The 18,821-nt window shown below is 40.4% G+C and overlaps 1 protein-coding gene across 1 annotated transcript in view; it reads left to right on the top strand.

Annotated features, from left to right (window-relative positions):
- Positions 1–18,821, top strand: part of SH3TC2 (SH3 domain and tetratricopeptide repeats 2) — a 122,650-nt gene that overhangs the window by 43,657 nt on the left and 60,172 nt on the right. Inside the window, exons 7-8 of the mRNA XM_007943588.2 lie at positions 129–202; positions 3,082–3,277. Coding sequence (XP_007941779.1) covers positions 129–202; positions 3,082–3,277 — 270 coding nt within the window. The remainder of the gene's footprint in view (positions 1–128; positions 203–3,081; positions 3,278–18,821) is intronic.

Genomic DNA, 18,821 nt, shown 5'->3' with positions numbered 1-18,821 from the left:
TATTTTCTATCATTAGAAGAGTAATAACAATAATACCTATTATCATGATTGTTAGTCTATTGGCCTATTCTGATCATTGTTTTTATTTTTTAAATTCTTGCTTGCCAACTTCATGTTTCCATTGGCAGATGGTTTCTGAAGAATTATCCAGGAAGCTGCGGCCTTTCCAGGAACAAGGATTGGACAGGCTCCTATCAGACCGGTATGTCTGAGTTGAAGATAGTGTTAGGGAGATAATGTTGTCCTGCCTTCTAATTTTATCTGTAGGTTGGGAGTCAGTTAATGTGAATTCCTGTCTCACCTTTGCTACTGTTTGGATTTAAGGAAGTTGGTTACCATCTGGACACATAGATTTCCTTGCCTATGAAATGAGAGGTGTGTGGTCTCCATCCAGGGCTAGAGACACAAGTGCCCACAGGGGCAGGCAGAAGGGATGTGGGAGGGCCTGGATGGGAGATGTTAGGGGATGGCAGGGACAGTAGGGCTTTGAAGATATTTTTGGGAAAAATAATCCCTAAGTGGGCCAAATTAAATGTTTTGTGAGCCAATGTGCTTGCAACTTCTGGTTTAAATCTTTTCTGATTTCTTTCAGAGTTTTGTGAAATTAACCTTAAATTTAGGAAGAATAAGAATGTCTGGCACATAATGGGTACTCAGTAAATATTAGTTGAATAAATTGATGAAATATATATATATATACACACACACATACATGTATATGCATATATGGAAGCTCTGGTGGCATAGTGCCTAAGGCATTTAACTGCTAACCAGAAGGCTTGTAGTTCAAACCCACCAGACACTCCCCAGAAGGAAGATTGGGTAATCTACCATAGAGATACTGCCTCAGAAACCCAAGGAGGGGACTCGATGGCAGTGAGTTTGGTTTGGTTTATATGCATATATATTTCTACATACATATGTACAGACATGCATTTTAGGTAACCTTTCTCTTTTTGTATGAGTGTATGCGTGAGTGAGTGTGTATATACATATTCATATACATATACATACATATGCATGCATGTTTATATATATATATATACTTACATATGAGGAGGAGCTCTGATAGTGTAGTGCCTAAAGCATTTGACTGCTAACCAGAAGGCTGGTGGTTCAAATCCACCAGCCACTCCTTGGAAGGAAGACTGGGCAATCTACTTCCATAGTGATACCTCCTCAGAAACCCAAGGAGGGGTTGCTATGAGTCGGATATGACTCTGCAGCAGTGCGTTTTGTTTTGTTTTTTTGGTATATATGAGGAGCCCTGGTGGCACAGTGGTTAAGTGCTCGTGCTCTGCTACTAACCAAAATGTTAATGGTTTTTATCCACCAGCTACTCTGCAAGAAAAAGATGAGGCAGTCAGCTTCTGTAAAGATTACAGCCTTGAAAACTCTATGCGGGAGTTCTACTCAGTCCTATAGGGTAGCTATGAGTGAGAATCTACTCAATGGTAATGGGCATACAAGTATACATACATGCATACATCTATATGTATGCATATATTCACTCATATATCCACAACTATGTTTTTATCCATTGGATAAGCCTCCAATGTTTCCTAGGTTTCTAGACTAGACATTTCTCTTATTTTCAACCTCAGAGCCTCCCCATGTCTAGTACAAAGTGCAGTTTTACAAATTTTAAACTCAAACAGTGGGTTAAAAAAGAAGAAATAGGACTATGGATTCCTGTTATTAGACCTAGTCAATAATCGACTGTAAACAATATTTTTACCTTTCTTAATTCATGGGGTTCTGTGGTTAAGAACATGGGTTTTGGAGTCAAGCAGTTCTGAATTCAAATTTAGCCTCCACAACTTAAAACCACAGTGATCTTGGCCAACTGATATACCCTCACTAAGCCACTGCTTCTTCATCTGCAAAATGATATTAAAAAACCTATATCAAATGTTGTGAGAACTAAACAAAATGGCATCTGTCAATCACTTAAGACAGTTTCTGTCACATTGTAAATATTTAACACACATTAGCTTCTACTATCCCACAAAGCAGTGGGAATTTGTGACTTTGAAGACATAATCAGTGAAAATGTGACTCGCAACCTCAGAAAAATAACCCACTAGCTATAGCAGAGGAGCTAAAGCAAACACAGAAACTGAGACACATCAAAGCCATTCTCCCATCCAGAGTGTGTTTAGTGGAAAGTGGGGTAAGCCAGTGGTTGGAAGATTTAACCCCTAGGGTCAGTTTTGGTACATATAAACTCCATAGACAAATCATGTAACTTCTCTATGCTTCCATGAAAAGGAGGCAAACCTACCTTTTGGGGATCTTAGGAAGATAATAGATGTAAATGTACTTTATAAACTGCTCATAAAATAGGCTATTATGAGGTATTAGTTAAGCAATTTATCAAATTGGAAAATTACATAGATAGAAACAGGGTCTTCGAGACACTTTTTAATTACCAGCAATTTCCTACTTCACCAGTTGTTATGAGGCTAACATTTACTGAGTGTTGACTATATTAAATATGGTGCACTTTATTGCTTTGACTCTTCCCAATATTTATAAGAGGTCATATTCTTATTGTCCCCATTTTATGGCTGGGGAAACTGATCAAAAGGACCCAAAAAGAAATGTAGAGATCCTCCAGTACAATGATTCTCATGTGCTGGTCACTCATGAGGAGGTGTTTATATGATAGTGGCAAAAAAAAAAAAAAAAAAAATCAGACAAACCAGCACAAAGGATTGAATTTTCCATAAACTAAGTGTATTCAGTTTGTAAGGCATGTCAAGTATTCTGAGATGATCTTTCCTCCAATTGCTAAAATATCTTTTTTTTTTTTTTTTTTTTTTAATAAAAAGATGATGAAAGTGTATGGTAGTTCTTTTCTTTTCTTTTTTTTTTCCCTGAATGTCATAGTTTGGCAAAATGAAAAATTAGTAACTCTATATCACTTCTGCCAATTTTCTTTTTATTGTTTGTTTATTAAATTTCACCAGTCCTTGAAATCCCAAAGTCTGGGAACCCCTCATTTCACATTGCATTGGAATGCAGTAGAGGGCTTAGCTGTCATGCTTTATTTAGTTGACATGTACTATTTCCCCACAGGCAGAGGAAAATGTAAGGCCATGAAAGGTTATGAGAGAGAAGAAGAGGATGAACTGAGTTTCTGCCAAGGAGAAAACCTTGAGATCATTGGCTTTGTTATACCTGGGCTTCAGTGGTTCCTTGGGAAGTCAACAAGCTCAGGAAAAGTGGGCTTTGTCCCCACCAGGAACATAGATCCTGATTCTTATTCCCCAATGTGAGTATGACACAGAGACCTTTGGGGGTGTCCTGGACCAGGGCTGCCTCCCCAGTGGTTATTTCCCTCTTTGAATAGATTTGTAGACAAGCTTCATGGTTTCCCTGGGAATATGGAGCCAGAGAAACATATTGTAACCACCAAAGTTGATATAGAGAATGTTAGGAAGGAGAGGGTAAGTGATCAGTGAATTGGTCAGTTCAATCTATTTCAACAGGTGTTCAGTGAGGCCTTTTTCTGTGCAAGGAGAAAAACACAGCTCCAAGGTGATGGAACTGAGGATGCAGTTTTGGTACTTGTATTCTGCCAGTGACTGACTCTTCCAACAAGGGTCCCTATCAAGGGAAGTGCACACAAAGGGACCAATAGATGACAAATGTGGTGAATGGAGATTCCCCTAGATGTAGATCTGTCTGCTGAAAGCTTAATTTGTGAGGGTAAACTGCATCTTTCTACTCTCTTCTGCCTTAAATCTAGAAGGATTTGTTCTGAGGAGCAGACTCCACCCACCTGAGTGGTAGATATGAGGGACAGAGCTTAGGAGTATTGCCTGCTCTCCCTTGGGTGGGCTTCCTGCATGGCGTCAGGAAACAATGTAAAACTTGCTGGGACCCAGCAGCACAAACATGGAGTTGTTCCTACCTTTGAGGCAATATTACCCTCCACATTGGATATCTTAGTTACTCATTACTGTTATAACAGAAATACCACAAGTGAGTGGCTTTAACAAACTAAAATTTATGTTCTCAAAGTTTGGGTGTCTAGGAGTCTGAATTCAGGGTGTTGGCTCTAGGAGAAAGCTTTCTCTCTCTTTTGGCTTTAGAGGAAGGTCCTTGTGTCTTCTGAGTTTCTGCTTTTGGGCAATCTGCACATGACTTGGCATCTCTCTTCCTCCTTCTCTGTATCCTAGCTTACTTGTTTAATCTCTCTTATATCTAAAAATAGATTGACTCAAGCTACAGTGCCTAAGGCACTTGACTGCTAACCAGAAGGCTGGCGGTTCAAACCCACCAGCCACTCCTCGGAAGGAAGGTTGGACAATCCTACTTCTGTAATGATACTGCCTCGGAAACCCAAGGAGGGGTCACTATGAGTCAGGGCTGACTCAATGGCATACAACAACAACACCCTATGCTAATCCTGCCTTATTAACATAGCAAAGACAACCCATTCTCAAAAGGGATTATAACCACAGACATAGAGGTTAGTGGGAGCTCTGGTAGCATAGTGGCTAAGACACTTGACTGCTAACCAGCAGGTTGGTGGTTCAAACCCACTGGCCACTCCTTGGAAGGAAGATGGGGCAATCTACTTCCGTAGTGATACTGCCTTGGAAAGCCAAGGAGGGGTCGCTATGAGTTGGGTCTGACTTGACGGCACATAACAACAACAACAACAACAAAATATATATAAAACACTTAGAATGATGCCTGGGACTGTGAAAGAGTTGTTAGTTGCCATCTAGTTGGTTCTGACTCATAGGTCTCTATGTATGACAGAATGAAACACTGCCTGGTCATATGCCATCCTCACAATCTTTGCTATGTTTGAGTCCATCCTTACAGGCAATGTGTCAATCCACCTCGTTGAGGATCTTCCCCTTTTTCACTGACCCTCTACTTTACCAAGCATGATATCCTTCTCCAGGGATTAGTCTCTTCTGACAATATGACTGACATATATTAGTTATAATGATTGCTTTTGCTCTTGTTATGGATAGTGTTGGTGATCCTTGAGAGGCAATTTTAAGAGGATATTGGTGGCAGATGTCATATTTCATAAATAATATTTGGATTTCTGCATTTCATGCCTTGCCCTGAATGACAATAACTCAGTATGACTAAATTAATTTGATGATTATATTTTAGCAGGCTTATTCGTAGGGACACACTCTCACACTGTAGAACACCTGTGTCACAGTGATGACAATGAGCTTTTCTCCTTATTGCTGCAATGCCATCTATTAGCCTCTATAGTATTCATATTAGCTTGTGGCATTCAATGTATCAAGACCAAACATTCTTTAGGGAAGGGGAAAGTAAGCCCAGGAAACAAGGAGGGGTGGAAGGAGAGGAGTGGGAAACTGGTTGCTTGTATGCCCCTCAAGCACTCTGTGGATTACAGACATCCCCAAACCACAGCAGTTAGGATGGATTTTGAGCTGAGAAGAAGGACAGCTAAACAACCTGGATGTAAGCAGTAGCCAAGGTGTGGAAGTCTGTGCACTGTGCCAGTGGTCTGGCCACTGGGTGTCACTCTTAGACTATGCTCCTTTGAAATCAGGTTTTTGAAGAGCTCAGTATTTACAGAAGTCTCTCTCCTGTCCTGCATAGATCCCCTCCCCATGCTGGCATTTTACCCCTAGAAGATTTATTGACCAAATTAGCAGTATATTGACAATGAGATTTCTCAGAAACTGTCTTCTGATTCAGATTTAGCCTCTGACACATGGGAAAAGGATTTTGCTGGTTGTGAGCTTCTTTTCTTTACAACATAAATTTCAACACAGGTAACCACTTTTAATTAAATAATTTAAAAAAGCCCACAAGAGCCAAAATATGACCTTGATTATTTCCCTCCTGAATTTAGAGACCATTTAAAGAATAGATTTGATGCATTGAACAACAGTGACAGAAAACCAGAGCAATTGTGGGATGACATCAAGAACATCACTCATGAAGAAAGCAGAAGGTCACTAAAAAGACAGAAAAGGAAGAAAAGACCAAAATGGATATCAGAAGAGACTCTGAAACTTGCCCTTGAATGGAGAGTAGCTAAAGCAAGTGGAAGAAATGAGTAGATAAAAGAGTTAAACAGAAGATTTCAAAGAGCAGTTCCAGAAGATAAAGTCAATTTTTTTAATGAAATGTGCAAAGACCTGGAGTTGGAAAGCCAAAAGGGAAGAACACACCCAGCATTTCTCAAGCTGAAAGAACTGAAGAGTAAGTTTAAGCCTCGAGTTGCAATGTTGAAAGATTCTATGGGCAATACATTGAATGATACAGAAAACATCAAAAGAAGATGGAAGGTTACATGCACACAATGGAATGCTGTGCAGCACTGAAGAATGATATAGGGTCTGCAAAACATTGCATAACATGGATGAATTTGGAGGACATTATGCTGAGTGAAATAAGTTAATCATGGAAGGACAAATATAGTATGAGTTCCTCGTTGTGGAGGGTCAAGCAAAAGTTTATATATGGAGAGAAACTTTCTTTATTGGTTGCAGGGGTGGGAGGGGAAGGGAGGAAACACTGAAAAAAAATGCATTGACACATGTCACTTTAGTTTTGTGTATTTCACTGTACATAAATTATATTTCAATAAAATGTATTAAAAGAAGAAGGAGGAGGAGGAAGGGGCGGGGGTGAAGGGAGAAGGAAGGAAGGAATACACAGAGCCACTTTACAAAAAAGAATTGGTTGAGGTTCATCCATTTCAGGAGGTGGCATATGATCAAAAACAATGATATTGAAGGAAAAAGTTAAGCTGCACTGAGGGAAGTGGCAAAAATCAAGGCTCCAGGAATTGATGGGATACCCATTGAGATGTTTCAACAAATGGATGGCACACTAGAGGGTCTCACTTAGCTATGCTGAGAGATTTGGAAGACAACTACCTGGCCAACTGACTGGAAAAGATCCATATTTGTACCCATATCAAAGAAAGGTGATCTCACAGAATGTGGAAATTATCCAACAATATCATTAACATAGCATACAAGTAAAATGTTACTGAAGATCATTCAAAAATGGTTACAACAGTATATTGACAATGAACTTCCAGAAAGCAAGCTGGATTTAGAAGAGGACAAGGAACAAGGGATATCATTGCTGATGTCAGATGGATCTTGGCTGAAAGCAAAGAACACCAGAAAGATGTTTCTTATATTTTATTGACTATGCAAAAGCATTCAATTGTATGAATCATAACAAATTATGGATAACATTGAGAAGAGTGGGAATTCTGGAACACTAAATTGTGCTCACAAGGAATTTGCACATACACCAAGAGGCTGTCATTTGAGCAGAACGAGGGGACACTGTATGGTTTAAAATCAAGAAGGGAGTGCATCAGGGTTGTATCCTTTTGCCATACTTATTCAATCTGTATGCTGAACAAATAATCTGAGAATCTAGACTATATGAAGAAGAACATGGCATCAGGATTGGAGGAAGACTCATTAACAACCTGTGATATAACTTTGCTTGCTGAAAGTGGGATGACTTGAAGCAAGTACTGATGAAGATTGAAGACCACAGTCTGCAGTATGGATTATACCTCAATATGAAGAAAACAAAAATCCTCACAATGGGACAAATAAGCAGCATCACAATAGATGGAGAAAAGATTGAAGTTGTCAAAGGCTTCATATTATTTGGTTCTACAATCAACACCAATGGAAGTAACAGTCAAGATATCAGATGTTGTATGTTGTTGTTGTTATGATAGCATTGGGCAAATCTGCAACAAGGACCTCTTTGAAGTGCTGAAGAGCAAAGATATTTTCTTGAAGACTGTTAGTAGGTGCGCTTGACATAAGCCATGGTATTTTCAATCACCAAATAGGCATGTGAGAGCTGGACAATGCAAAAAGAAGACTGAAGAAGAGTCAATGCTTTTGAGTTGTGGTGTTGGCAAAGAATTCTGAAAGTACCATGGACTGCTAAAAGAACGAAAAAATCTGTCCTGGAAGAAGTGGTGCTGGAATGCTCCTTGGAAGCGAGAATGGCCAAACTTCGTCTCATATACTTTGGTCATGTTGTAAGAAGGGACCATTCTCTGGAGAAGGATATCATGCTTGGCAAAGTGGAGGGACAACAAAGATGAGGAAGGCCCTCAACAAGATGGATTGACACAGTGGCTGCAACAATGGGCTCAGGTATAGCAAGGATCATGGGGCTGGCACAGGACCAAGCAGTGTTTTGTTTTGCTGTACATAAGGTTTCTATGAGTTGGAGATGACTCGATGGCACCTAAAAACACAACAACCTACTTTCACAACAACATTAGCTAGAAAACTTACTACAGACATTCTGTCCAAATAGACATATTATTTGGGTTTGACAAGAGAGACTTTGGGGATCTCAAACTTTTGAGGGTGACTGAATACTACATCTCTCCTGTTTTTATATGTTGACATTTAAAACTATTCAATGTGTGTGTTTTTGTATGTGTGTACGTGTGTGTATTTTAAAGGAAAAGAGATTTTAGGTACAATTGAAGACCCCATTTTGTCCCTTCCAGCTTATATCACTTGATTCTGTTCTCACCTCAGAGGCAAACTCTATTCTGAAGTTGATATATAACTTTCTTTCTAGTCATTATCCTGATACATTTAAAAAATAGGTAGTTGTTCATAAACAAGAAAAGATAGTATGATTTGTGTATAAAAATATATTCTTCTGCAATGGGATTTTTTTGTTTGTTTGTTTTGTTTTCAGTTGACATGAATTTAGAATTTGTTCATATTGTCATATAATTCATTTTAAGAAAGTGTTATTTAAGGAAATTTATGTACCTAACTGCATAAGTAAAAAGTAAGCAAAATAAAAAAAAATTAATGCATTTGTAACCAGAAAAGAAATATAAGAGAAGCACCAGTATTTCATAATATGAAACTTGGAAAGTTTCTATCTTTGTTACATCTTTATATTTTTTAGGTCTTTTAAATTAGGAGCTCTAGTGGCATAGTGTCTAAGGCATTAGACTGCTAACCAGAATGCTGGTGGTTCAAAGCCACCAGCCACTCCTCGGAAGGAAGATTGGGCAATCTACTTCCATAGTGATACCACCTTGGAAACTCAAGGAGAGGTCACTATGAGTCTTTATAATTAAATTTCTTTTGGCATCTATTTGTGCTAACGAGAATTTTGTTCTTAGTCTCACAGCCATTTCTTTTTGAGTAGTCAGTTTTTTTTTTTTTTATTATCATTAAAAAAAAAAATTTTCACTCTGTCATTGTGTTATCTGGGTGAAGAAGCCCTCTCCCTGGTCTTGCCCTACTCATGGGAAGAATCATTGTGAGCGAGCGATATGTGGACAGGCAGTCCCAGATGATCTACGAGCAAGTGATGTTGAGCAGTGGCAGCTTAACAAAGTTACTCAACCAAGTGTCAATCATACAAGCATACAAGCCTTTATTAAAAGCAAAGTACATTTCCAAAGGAGTGGAAATGGGTCTATCCCCATGAGTGGGGATGACCTTAAGCTGTTTAACTTTACTGGCTTTATGCTTCCTAAAAGGGTCATTCTTAGGCAGATTTGAGTCACTTGAGTGACAGGATCTTGATTATAACATTCACATCCCTTCTGCACATGCTCCTGCCCATAATTCAGTCTGTTTGACTCAAAACCATTTTGAAACTGCAATGCTAATTAAGATATAATGATATGGCCATGTCTTAAGGTTACTTTGGGTCAGGGATATGAGGCTTCTGCTCACACCCCAAGTTAGGGAATTCCCTAAAATTTCAAGTTCCTGAGTCTGTAGTTGTTCTGTGCAATTTTAATTGACCAGGTCACACAGATGGTTGTTGGCTGTTGCAGGTGTTACCTCATTAACCTCCTTAAAGATTCTGCCTCTCTTCCCTTTTCTCCTCCCTTTGGGCTGCTCCCAGGGCAGCCCTCCTGCCCTTCCTTCCTGCCTAACATTTCCCCCCTGAGGGACACATGAGCCTTAATTCATTAAAGGTGATTGGTGCCATTGTCTTCTGGCTACTTCCTGTTGTAAACCAGTCATTGTCCTGCCTAATGGAGACTCAAGACCTTCCTTACTATCTCTAGAGGAGAAAAAAGGCTTGGGATTTCCAGAGGCTAATTATCTGTACAAGTGCTATGGTTATGGGCAAGTGTGATAGGCAAAAGCAACTTTTTGGTATTTTCTGCCAACCTCCTACTCCCTCTCTTCTGGGGAGTGTGAAGACAAATTTTCAAAGCATTTTCTGGCCTGGTCCAGCTTAGTCATTGGAGAGGAGAGAAATGCCCAGGATACTGGACAGTCATGGAGAACTTTTAGTCTCACAGCCTAAAGCCTAGAAATCACAAACTGAGTTAGAAGGTTAAAAATCATGGGTCCCAGGGCCAGGGTGACAATAAAAATTATAATTGGAACTACCAAAGGGAAGAACTAGGACAATACCCAAAAAGGAATCCCTTAGGAAGTGTCATTTTTATCTTAGTTGCTGACTCTAAAATACCATTTATATTCTCCTACACCTGCCCTGATTTATTGATATAAAAGCAACACTGTTCCTGAAGATACAAGCAAGTTTCCCCTTCTGCTGCTGTGAATACGTCTAATGCTCTCCTATTTTGTAGGACTACCCCTCTCAATGAATCCTTTTGTTCTTGTAAAAGGGTCAGGCTCTGACTGGTTGCTACTAAAGCCTTTGCTGTTTTCTTAGCTATGTTCTGTTGTACTCCCAGTAAAGCTCCTCCTGTTGCTGCCCCCACAGTAGCTAGCAGGCTGAATAAGGAAACAAGTGGAATGAGGAGGTCCATCTGTTTTGCCAAGTGCCCCTTTGACCTCAATGGAAATGGGAGAGTAGCATCACTCTTGGCCATTTGGATGTCTGGGAGTACATATCCTAAGGAGCAGATCCTTCTCCATCGGGGAGGGAGAGGCCAGTAAACCTTGGTGTCACATATCCAAAATATTCCTTTTTGGGACTTTAACTGTGCCCCAATATTGATCCTAGTGAGGAGTTGAGGAAAATTTTCTCCCATGGCATGTGGTCTTGTCCTGTTGAATTTTATTCCTCAGCATTGTGCCCCTTATGCAATGAAGGTGGTAGAGACTAGGAGATCTGATAAAGGATGTATTATTGATGTGTTAATGTATTCAGTGAGCAAGGACCCCGGTCTACGTCTATGATGAAGGGCCCATGTGGAAACTCTGGCCAGTGTAGGGCATTGCTTCCCCCTTTCTTGGTCCAATAAAATGTTTAGGCCTCTACTTGGCTTTCCCCAGCAGTATTGAGAACTTGTATTTTGGAATAGGTGGGAGGAGTACTGAAGGCCAGGGTAGTTTGGTGAGAACAAAGTTCTTGGGGTCTATTTCAGGCAGGCTGACAGAGGTGTTTGTAAGGCCTTAGAAAACTATTGAAAAGATCCACTGGCATCGTGAATGTAGGAGAGATTCTACATGAACTCCTTCACTGTTATTGCTGGTCGTTATTGCAAATAGGAAAGCAGGCTTGCTTAGCATTGGTTATAAAGGAAACTATGGCTTCTCCAGGAGGTGATATAGCTGAAGTGAGGGGGTTTACTGGTTTAATAAAAAACTTTTCTGCCTTAGTTCTTGCCATTGCCTCCCCCCCCACCCCAATATGGAAGGAAGATCTGTCGTCTGTCTCATGGGGGAGGTTATGTTGCCCTAATCTTTTTGGCAAATGGATTGTACATATCCCAAACTCCTGCTGGAAAGGCATACCCAACAAGTTTTATTTAAATGAAGGTATTGAGCAGTATAATTGACCAACTCCCAAGCTGTTGAGGAGTATGGGACTATGCCTTCAGAAAGACTTACTGGTACAAAAGGAGCCAGGATAAGAAGACACTTAACAAATTTTCCCATTGCAGACAAAATAAAGCTCTCTCAGGAATGGGAAAAGATCTACTTCTACACTCACAAATAACAATCAGAATAATGGACAGGATAATAAGTATAATGCCTCTTACGATGTATAAGCCGATCATATTAAGGAAATCACTTATCTGGAGAAGAATCCTTCTTCCTTTTTAAAGAGGAGTTTGAGGTCTTCTGCTGGTTCATGGATGTAAGATAGATGACTTGTGTCTTGTGGGTGTTCAGATTGCTGTCTGACTGGTTTGATTCTGGAGATGTATATCTAGCTGTTTATTCCCTTTAATTTCACACCTCAAGTTTGATGTCAAGATGCTCTATTAAAAGCAGAAAACCACTTCATTTGCTGTTTTGTTAGCAAGGGCCTGAGTGTGTATGGTACTTGAACCACTAGAGTTTGGGAAAAGGTTAATTTTTGAGCCTCTTCCACTAGTAACACTGTGACAGTGACCACTTTGAGGCAATGTGGCCATGCAAACATCACTGGGTCCCAAATCTTTGAAAAATATCCAATAGATTTAGCTTCTTCACCTATCTCCTGTACCAGCACTCCTACTGCCACCTTTTTCTGCTGGTGTCCCCATCCACATAACTCCAAAATGCAATTGTAGCTGAAAGCCAAGCTTAGCAAAAAATCTCTTCCCATAAGGGGAACTGGCACTTTTAGTATTAAAAGGAATTGGTGAGACATAAGAATTCCCTCCCAACTACAAGTTAATGGAGGAGTTTTATATATTTTTTTAACTGAGTGACTATTGATGCTCACCACCAAGCAGGGGGAAGAGGATAGGGTACTGTCAAAGGATTTTGTTTCAGGAAGAAATTTTTCAGGCTTACCGGCCACTTCTATGCTCTTACTATTTGCCTTTTTCCTGATGTCTCCTGCAGAGGCAATGATTGTGCCTGAGATGAGGAGAATGGTGGAACATATTCAAGCAGGGGAGCTCATGGTTCCAGGGCACCAGCTGTAGTTACCTCAGAACCCTCTCCTGTGGGATGTTTCTAAAGGGAAAGTGGGCATATTCCATATTTTATGGCACACCTGCTCATTATCCCATGGGGCCATGAATACCTAGGTATGGTGGTTTAGATTATCTTTCCTTTAACAAAACCAGTTATGCTGCAAAATGAGGTTATAATTTTAGACTGTCCAAGCTATGCTATAAAGGATTATTAACTTCATTCTCCGAAGGCTGTTGTTTGAGGCCAGATTTCCTAGCCCCCAAGCTGATATGGGGCCAAGTAGCATTGTGTGAGTTAGGATAATTCCTGGCATGACAGAAAAGATACAGAAAAGGAGCTGTGCTCAAAACTTGGGTAGGATCTTGCTATAAGATCAGGTGGTCGTCCCCCCCTTTAATCCTCTTGGAGGCTCCCGGGCCTCTGCATGGGGCCACTGCACTGGGCACCCTGTGTTCCATGTAACTGGGCACTTTGAACCTAAATTTTACAGGTTCAGGAGGGGTGCATCTGCCCTCCCCCCATGGATGAATCATGTGAGAGAGTTACACATGACCTACCGGTGGCCCTTTTTCCCCTGTGTATGCCCAGTCATGTCCCACTGTAATTTCTCCTATAAGTACAATAACTGTTTCCAAACTAACAGAACCTTGTGCCATCAGAGCTGACAAAATTTGTACTGTCAGATAAATCTTTCCTTCCTGTGAGTCAGGGTTTAGGTTAATGTAGAATTTGAGGGCCAAATTGAGATTAGAGTCCAATTGCGAGCAATTTGGTAAAGTACAGTGCAACAGGGGAGTTGGAGTGGGGGGTGTTGAATGAGGGTGAGGCTTGATTCCCATCTAAAAGTGTCCAACAGAGGAAACAGATAACAAGTAGTTAGAGAGTCCAGCATCCTGGGAAGGGTGAAACAGATGTCTCCTTTTCACAGACCTATTGTAGAGGTATGTGCAGTGCCTACGCTCAGCTTGCTCTAAAATTCTTGGTTCCTCTGTCGTTTGGAAAGTGGGTGCCTACTAGTAGAACTTGGCCCAAACTTTAGCACAGATTTTTATGTTAGCTAGGTTAAGGTGGTATTGTAAAGTGGACGGGATTTCAAACCCAGCCTGGCAAAACAGGGGAGGGCGCTGAGAGTGCAGAGTTTCTTCCCACCACATTCAAGTCCTGCAATCCAGAAATTTCCTAGGTGATCAGTGGATTTGCTAGTCCTCCTTGAAGTACTTTCCTTAATGATTCCTCCAAGATATTCTAGGTGTTTGTATACAAAAGTTTATGTATTTTGCCCTTAGTCCATCCTTCAATTAAATTTCTCTATTTCCCCAAACTCACGAGCACTAAAAAGTAAAAAGCCCATGTTCCAAAGCAGCTGATGCCAATCACATACACTCCCTTTTTCCCACCAAACACACAAGCTTATTCATTCTGTACCTTTAAGAAGAGTGCTCCTGTGTGTCCTGCTTGCTCTCGCCTGGGCCTGTTTGTTTCTTTTGTCCGGGGTTTAGGCTCCAAAATTTTATCTGGGCAGAGAAGCCCTCTCCCTGGTCTTTCCCTACTCACAAGAAGAACCTCCATGAGTGAGCAATCCACAGGTAGGCAGTCCCAGGTGGTCTGTGAGCAAGTGATGTCGGGTGGCAGCAGCTTAACAAAGTTACTCAACCAAGCATCAATCACACAAGCACAAAAGCCTTTATTAAAAGCAAAATGGTTTCCCAAAGGGGTGGAAATGGGTCTATCCCCACAAGTTGGCATGACTTTAAACTGTTTAACTTTACTGGTTTTATGCTTCCTAAAAGGAGGTTTCTGAAAGCAGGGTTGAGTCCCTTGAGTGACAGGGTCCTGATTATAATATTCACATCTCTTCTGCTCATGTTCCTTTCCATAATTCAGTCTGTTCTACTCGAAAATGCAATGCTAATTAGGTTATAATGATATAGCTACATCATAAGTTTACTTTGGGTCAGGGGTATGAGGCTTCTGCTCATGCCCCAAGTAGGGAATTCCCCAAAATCTCAAGTTCCTGGGTCTGTAGTTGTTCTGCTTAATTTGAATTGGTCAGGTCACATAGATGGTTGTGGGCTCTTGCAGGTATTAGCTGATTAACTTCCTTGAATATTCTGCCTCTCATCCTTTTCTCCTCTCTTTGGGCCTGCCCCCATGTAGCCCTCCTGTCCTACCTTCCCACCTAACAATTGATATTTTGCAATTGAACCATACTATGTCTAGATGTGATATGTTCCATTATATGTTGTTGTTGTTGCTGTTATTATTTACTATTGAGTCAGACCCGACTCATAGCGATCCCTCCTTGGGTTTCTGAGGCAATATCACTATGGAAATAGATTGCCCCATCTTCCTTCCAAGGAGTGGCTGGTGGGTTTGAACCATCAGTCTTCTGGTTAGCACTCAAGTGCCTTAGGCACTACGCTACCAGAGCTCCTTCATTATATGTTAGTTATAGCAAATTGTGAATTTCTTCTTCATAAAATATATCTTTTAGACGAAATTGAAAAGTAATTAAAAAAAATTAGCAAAAGCCATAAATAAAAGCCCTGGCCCAGATGGTTTCACTGGAAAATTCTACCAAACATTCAGAGAAGAACTGACACAATTCTACTCAAACTATTCCAGAACATAGAAAAGGATGGAATCCTCCCAAATTCATTTTCTGAAGCAAGCATAATCTTGATACCAAAACTGGGCAAAGACATCACTCAAAAGGAAAACTAGAGACCAATATCCCTCATGAGTATTGTGGTAGTTAAAGTCGTATGTCAACTTGGTTGGGCCTGGTTGAGTGGCTGGGAAGCTGGTGGTAGTTTTTCCCCATGATGAGACTGGCAATCAACTCTATGGTGGGATCTACCATAAGCAGCTGAGTAGCTGCTTTAGGGATGTGGTCTGCTTCCTGTATATAAGGAGAAGCCTTGGGGATAGTCTCTAGCTTATGTCATGCTTGAACCCTGCATGTAACTGTGTCATTGTTCAGCCTGCCATGCTCTGCCAACCTTGGGACTTTCAATGGACTTGAATTAACGGCCTGACATTTGGTTTGGTAACATTGGGACTGTGCCTTTTTACTTATCAACCTTGGGCTTGTCAGTCTCAGTAGCCAGCAGCTGTCTGACTGAAGAAAAGCCTCTAGCTCCAGTGGGCTGGGCCAGGAGACAGAGCTGGACCCCAAGTTTGAGGGGCTTTCACCCAGACTCTAGAGCCTGGCACTTTAAACTTGGACTTAAAGCTTCCAAACTGTAAAAGAATAAATTCCTGTTTGTTCAAACATCCCATTTGTGGTATAGTCCTATCAGAGCAACACTAGGTAACCAGAACAAATATAGATGCAAAAATCTTCAACAAAATCCTAGCCAATAGCTCTAACAACATATCCAAAAAAGAATACGTTATGACCAAGTGGGGGTCATACCAGGTATGCAAGGCTGGTTCAACATTAGAAAAACAATCAATGTCATCCATCACATAAATAAAACAAAAGATAAGAACCACATGATCATATCAATCAATGCAGAAAAGACATTTGATAAAATCTGACACCCATTCCTGATAAAAACTCTCAGCAAAAGAGGAATAGGAGGAAAATTGCTCAACACAATAAAGGGCATATATGCAAAACCAACAGCCAACATTATTCTCAATGGAGAGAAACTGAAACCATTCCCCTTGTGGACAGGAACCAGACAAGGATGCCCTCTATCACTACTTCTATTCAACATTGTATTAGAAATCCTAGCCAGGGCAATAAAACAAGAAAGAGAAATCAAAGGCATCCAAATTGGTAAGGAAGAAGTCAAACTATCCCTCTTTGTTGATGATATGATCCTACACCTAGAAAACCCAAGAGACTCAGTGGACTAAAACAAAAACAAAACAAAACAAAACAAAAAAACACTGGAACTAATTGAGAGATTTAACATAGGGCAGGATACAAGATCAACATACAAAAATCAGTTGGATTCCTCTATACCAGCAAATAGATTCCTGAAAAGGAAATAAGGAAATCAATACCATTTACAACAGCTACCAAAAAAATAAAAATACTTGGGAATAAATCTCACTAGGAAAACAAAAGACCTGTACAAAGAAAACTACAGAGCACTACTTCAAGAAAACATAAGAGATCTACATAAATGGAAGAACATACCATGCTTGTGGGTAGGAAGATTAAACATTGTGAAAATGTCAATACTACCCAAAGTGATGTATACATTCAATGCAATCCCAATCCAGATCCCATCAACATTCTTTAAGGATATGGAAAAGCCAATCACCAATTTTCTATGGAAAGAATAGAGACCTTGGATAAGTGAAACACTATTGAAGAAGAAGAACAAAGTAGGAGGTATCACACTCTCAGATCTTAAAACCTGTAAGACATACACGCAGACCACTCAACCCAGGGTGAAGTACCCATATACTCTATGGAGATGCATCCCTTGGAGCAATAGACCACAGGGTACCAGAGAGGCAACAGTCACACAGAGGAAATGCAAGATACACAGGAGTGTGTAACTATAAGGGACATGGGGGTTAGGGGGTTACTGGACAGGGAGGGGAAGAGAGTGGGTTAGGGTTGGGGATGGTAATTGGGGAGTGAAACCAAATGTACACGAAATGTTGAATATAAAACAAAACAAAACAAAAAACTATATACAGTTACAGTAGTCAAAACAGCCTGGTATTGGTACAATGACAGACACATAGACCAATGGAACAGAAGTGAGAACCCAGAAATAGATCCACTGACCTAGGGTCAGCTGATTTTTGGCAAAGGGCTGAAATCCATTAAATGGTGAAGAGATAGTCTCTTTAACAAATGGTGGTGGAAAAACTGGATATTCTTTTGCAGAAAAATGAAACAAGAGCCATACCTCACACCATACACAAAAACTAACTCCAACTTCTGTTAAGATGGAGGAATAGGCAGACAAGTGACACAGACCCTCTTCAACAAAGAAAAGAAAAACCAATTGAAAGAGATACAGAAGATAATCCTGGAACCCTGGGCTTTGAAAGGAACTATACAGTGGAAAACTATACTAGTGGAAAAACCTGAATGAAAACAGTGAGTACACAGATGGTCGGAGCTGCGGACTGTCAGCTACTCTGACAAGACCAACAGCCTAGATACTTCCAAGTGATTTTAGGACCTGAGAATTGACCTAAAGATCAGTCCCGGTCACCAAGGGCTGCAGGGACAACTGCTCTGGTGGCCTATGACTAGGAAGGGAAACAGCAAGGAGGAAGACAACCTGATCTGTGTACTCTGTGCTGTACAGAGGGCACAGCTATTTGGATTGTTTACACGTGGCAGCCATTTTGGATATTTAACATGACTGAAGGTGCAGCCATTTTGAATGTTTACAAGAAGTGGCTATTTTAGATATTTAAAGTGACCAAGGATCCAGCCATTTTGAATGTTTATAAGTGGCAACCATTTTGGATGTTAAAGTGATAGCATTCTCATTTGGATCCCAGGGACCTAAGAACAGGCTCTGTTTTCCAAGGTCGGCAAGGACATATGAGAGGCTGAGAAAGGAAAGGAGACAGGTGGTGAGTGTGTAAGTGCTGTCAACTAGTGAATAGAGGAGCACAGCACAGTACCCTGCCTGTACAGATAACATATAAACAAAACAAAGAAAATGAAAATTGCAGGCAAGTCACTCCAACATATAATCACCAATTAAATATAAACACAAAAATGTCACAATACCTTGGAGATAACAGAGCATCACAGTCCACACAAAGAACAAAATAAAGCAGAAGAAACAAGGGACCAGGATACAGACCCAAAACATATCCCCGAGGAAGACGCAGCATTGGAACTCCCTGATAAGGAATTCAAAAGAATTATATTTAGGTATCTTCAAAGGATTGAGAGACAGACCAAGGAAAACACAGACAAAACCCTAGAAGAAATTTGGAAGAAAATACAAGAACAAAATGACAAAATAAATGAAAAATTAGAAAAGATTCTAAATC

This window comes from Orycteropus afer, unplaced genomic scaffold, assembly GCF_000298275.1.
Source record: "Orycteropus afer afer isolate SDZICR_OR568_19922 unplaced genomic scaffold, OryAfe1.0 scaffold00110, whole genome shotgun sequence".
NCBI lineage: Eukaryota > Metazoa > Chordata > Mammalia > Tubulidentata > Orycteropodidae > Orycteropus > Orycteropus afer.
The sequence above is the reverse complement of the archived record's forward strand: the minus strand, read 5'-3'. Positions and strand labels throughout refer to the sequence as shown.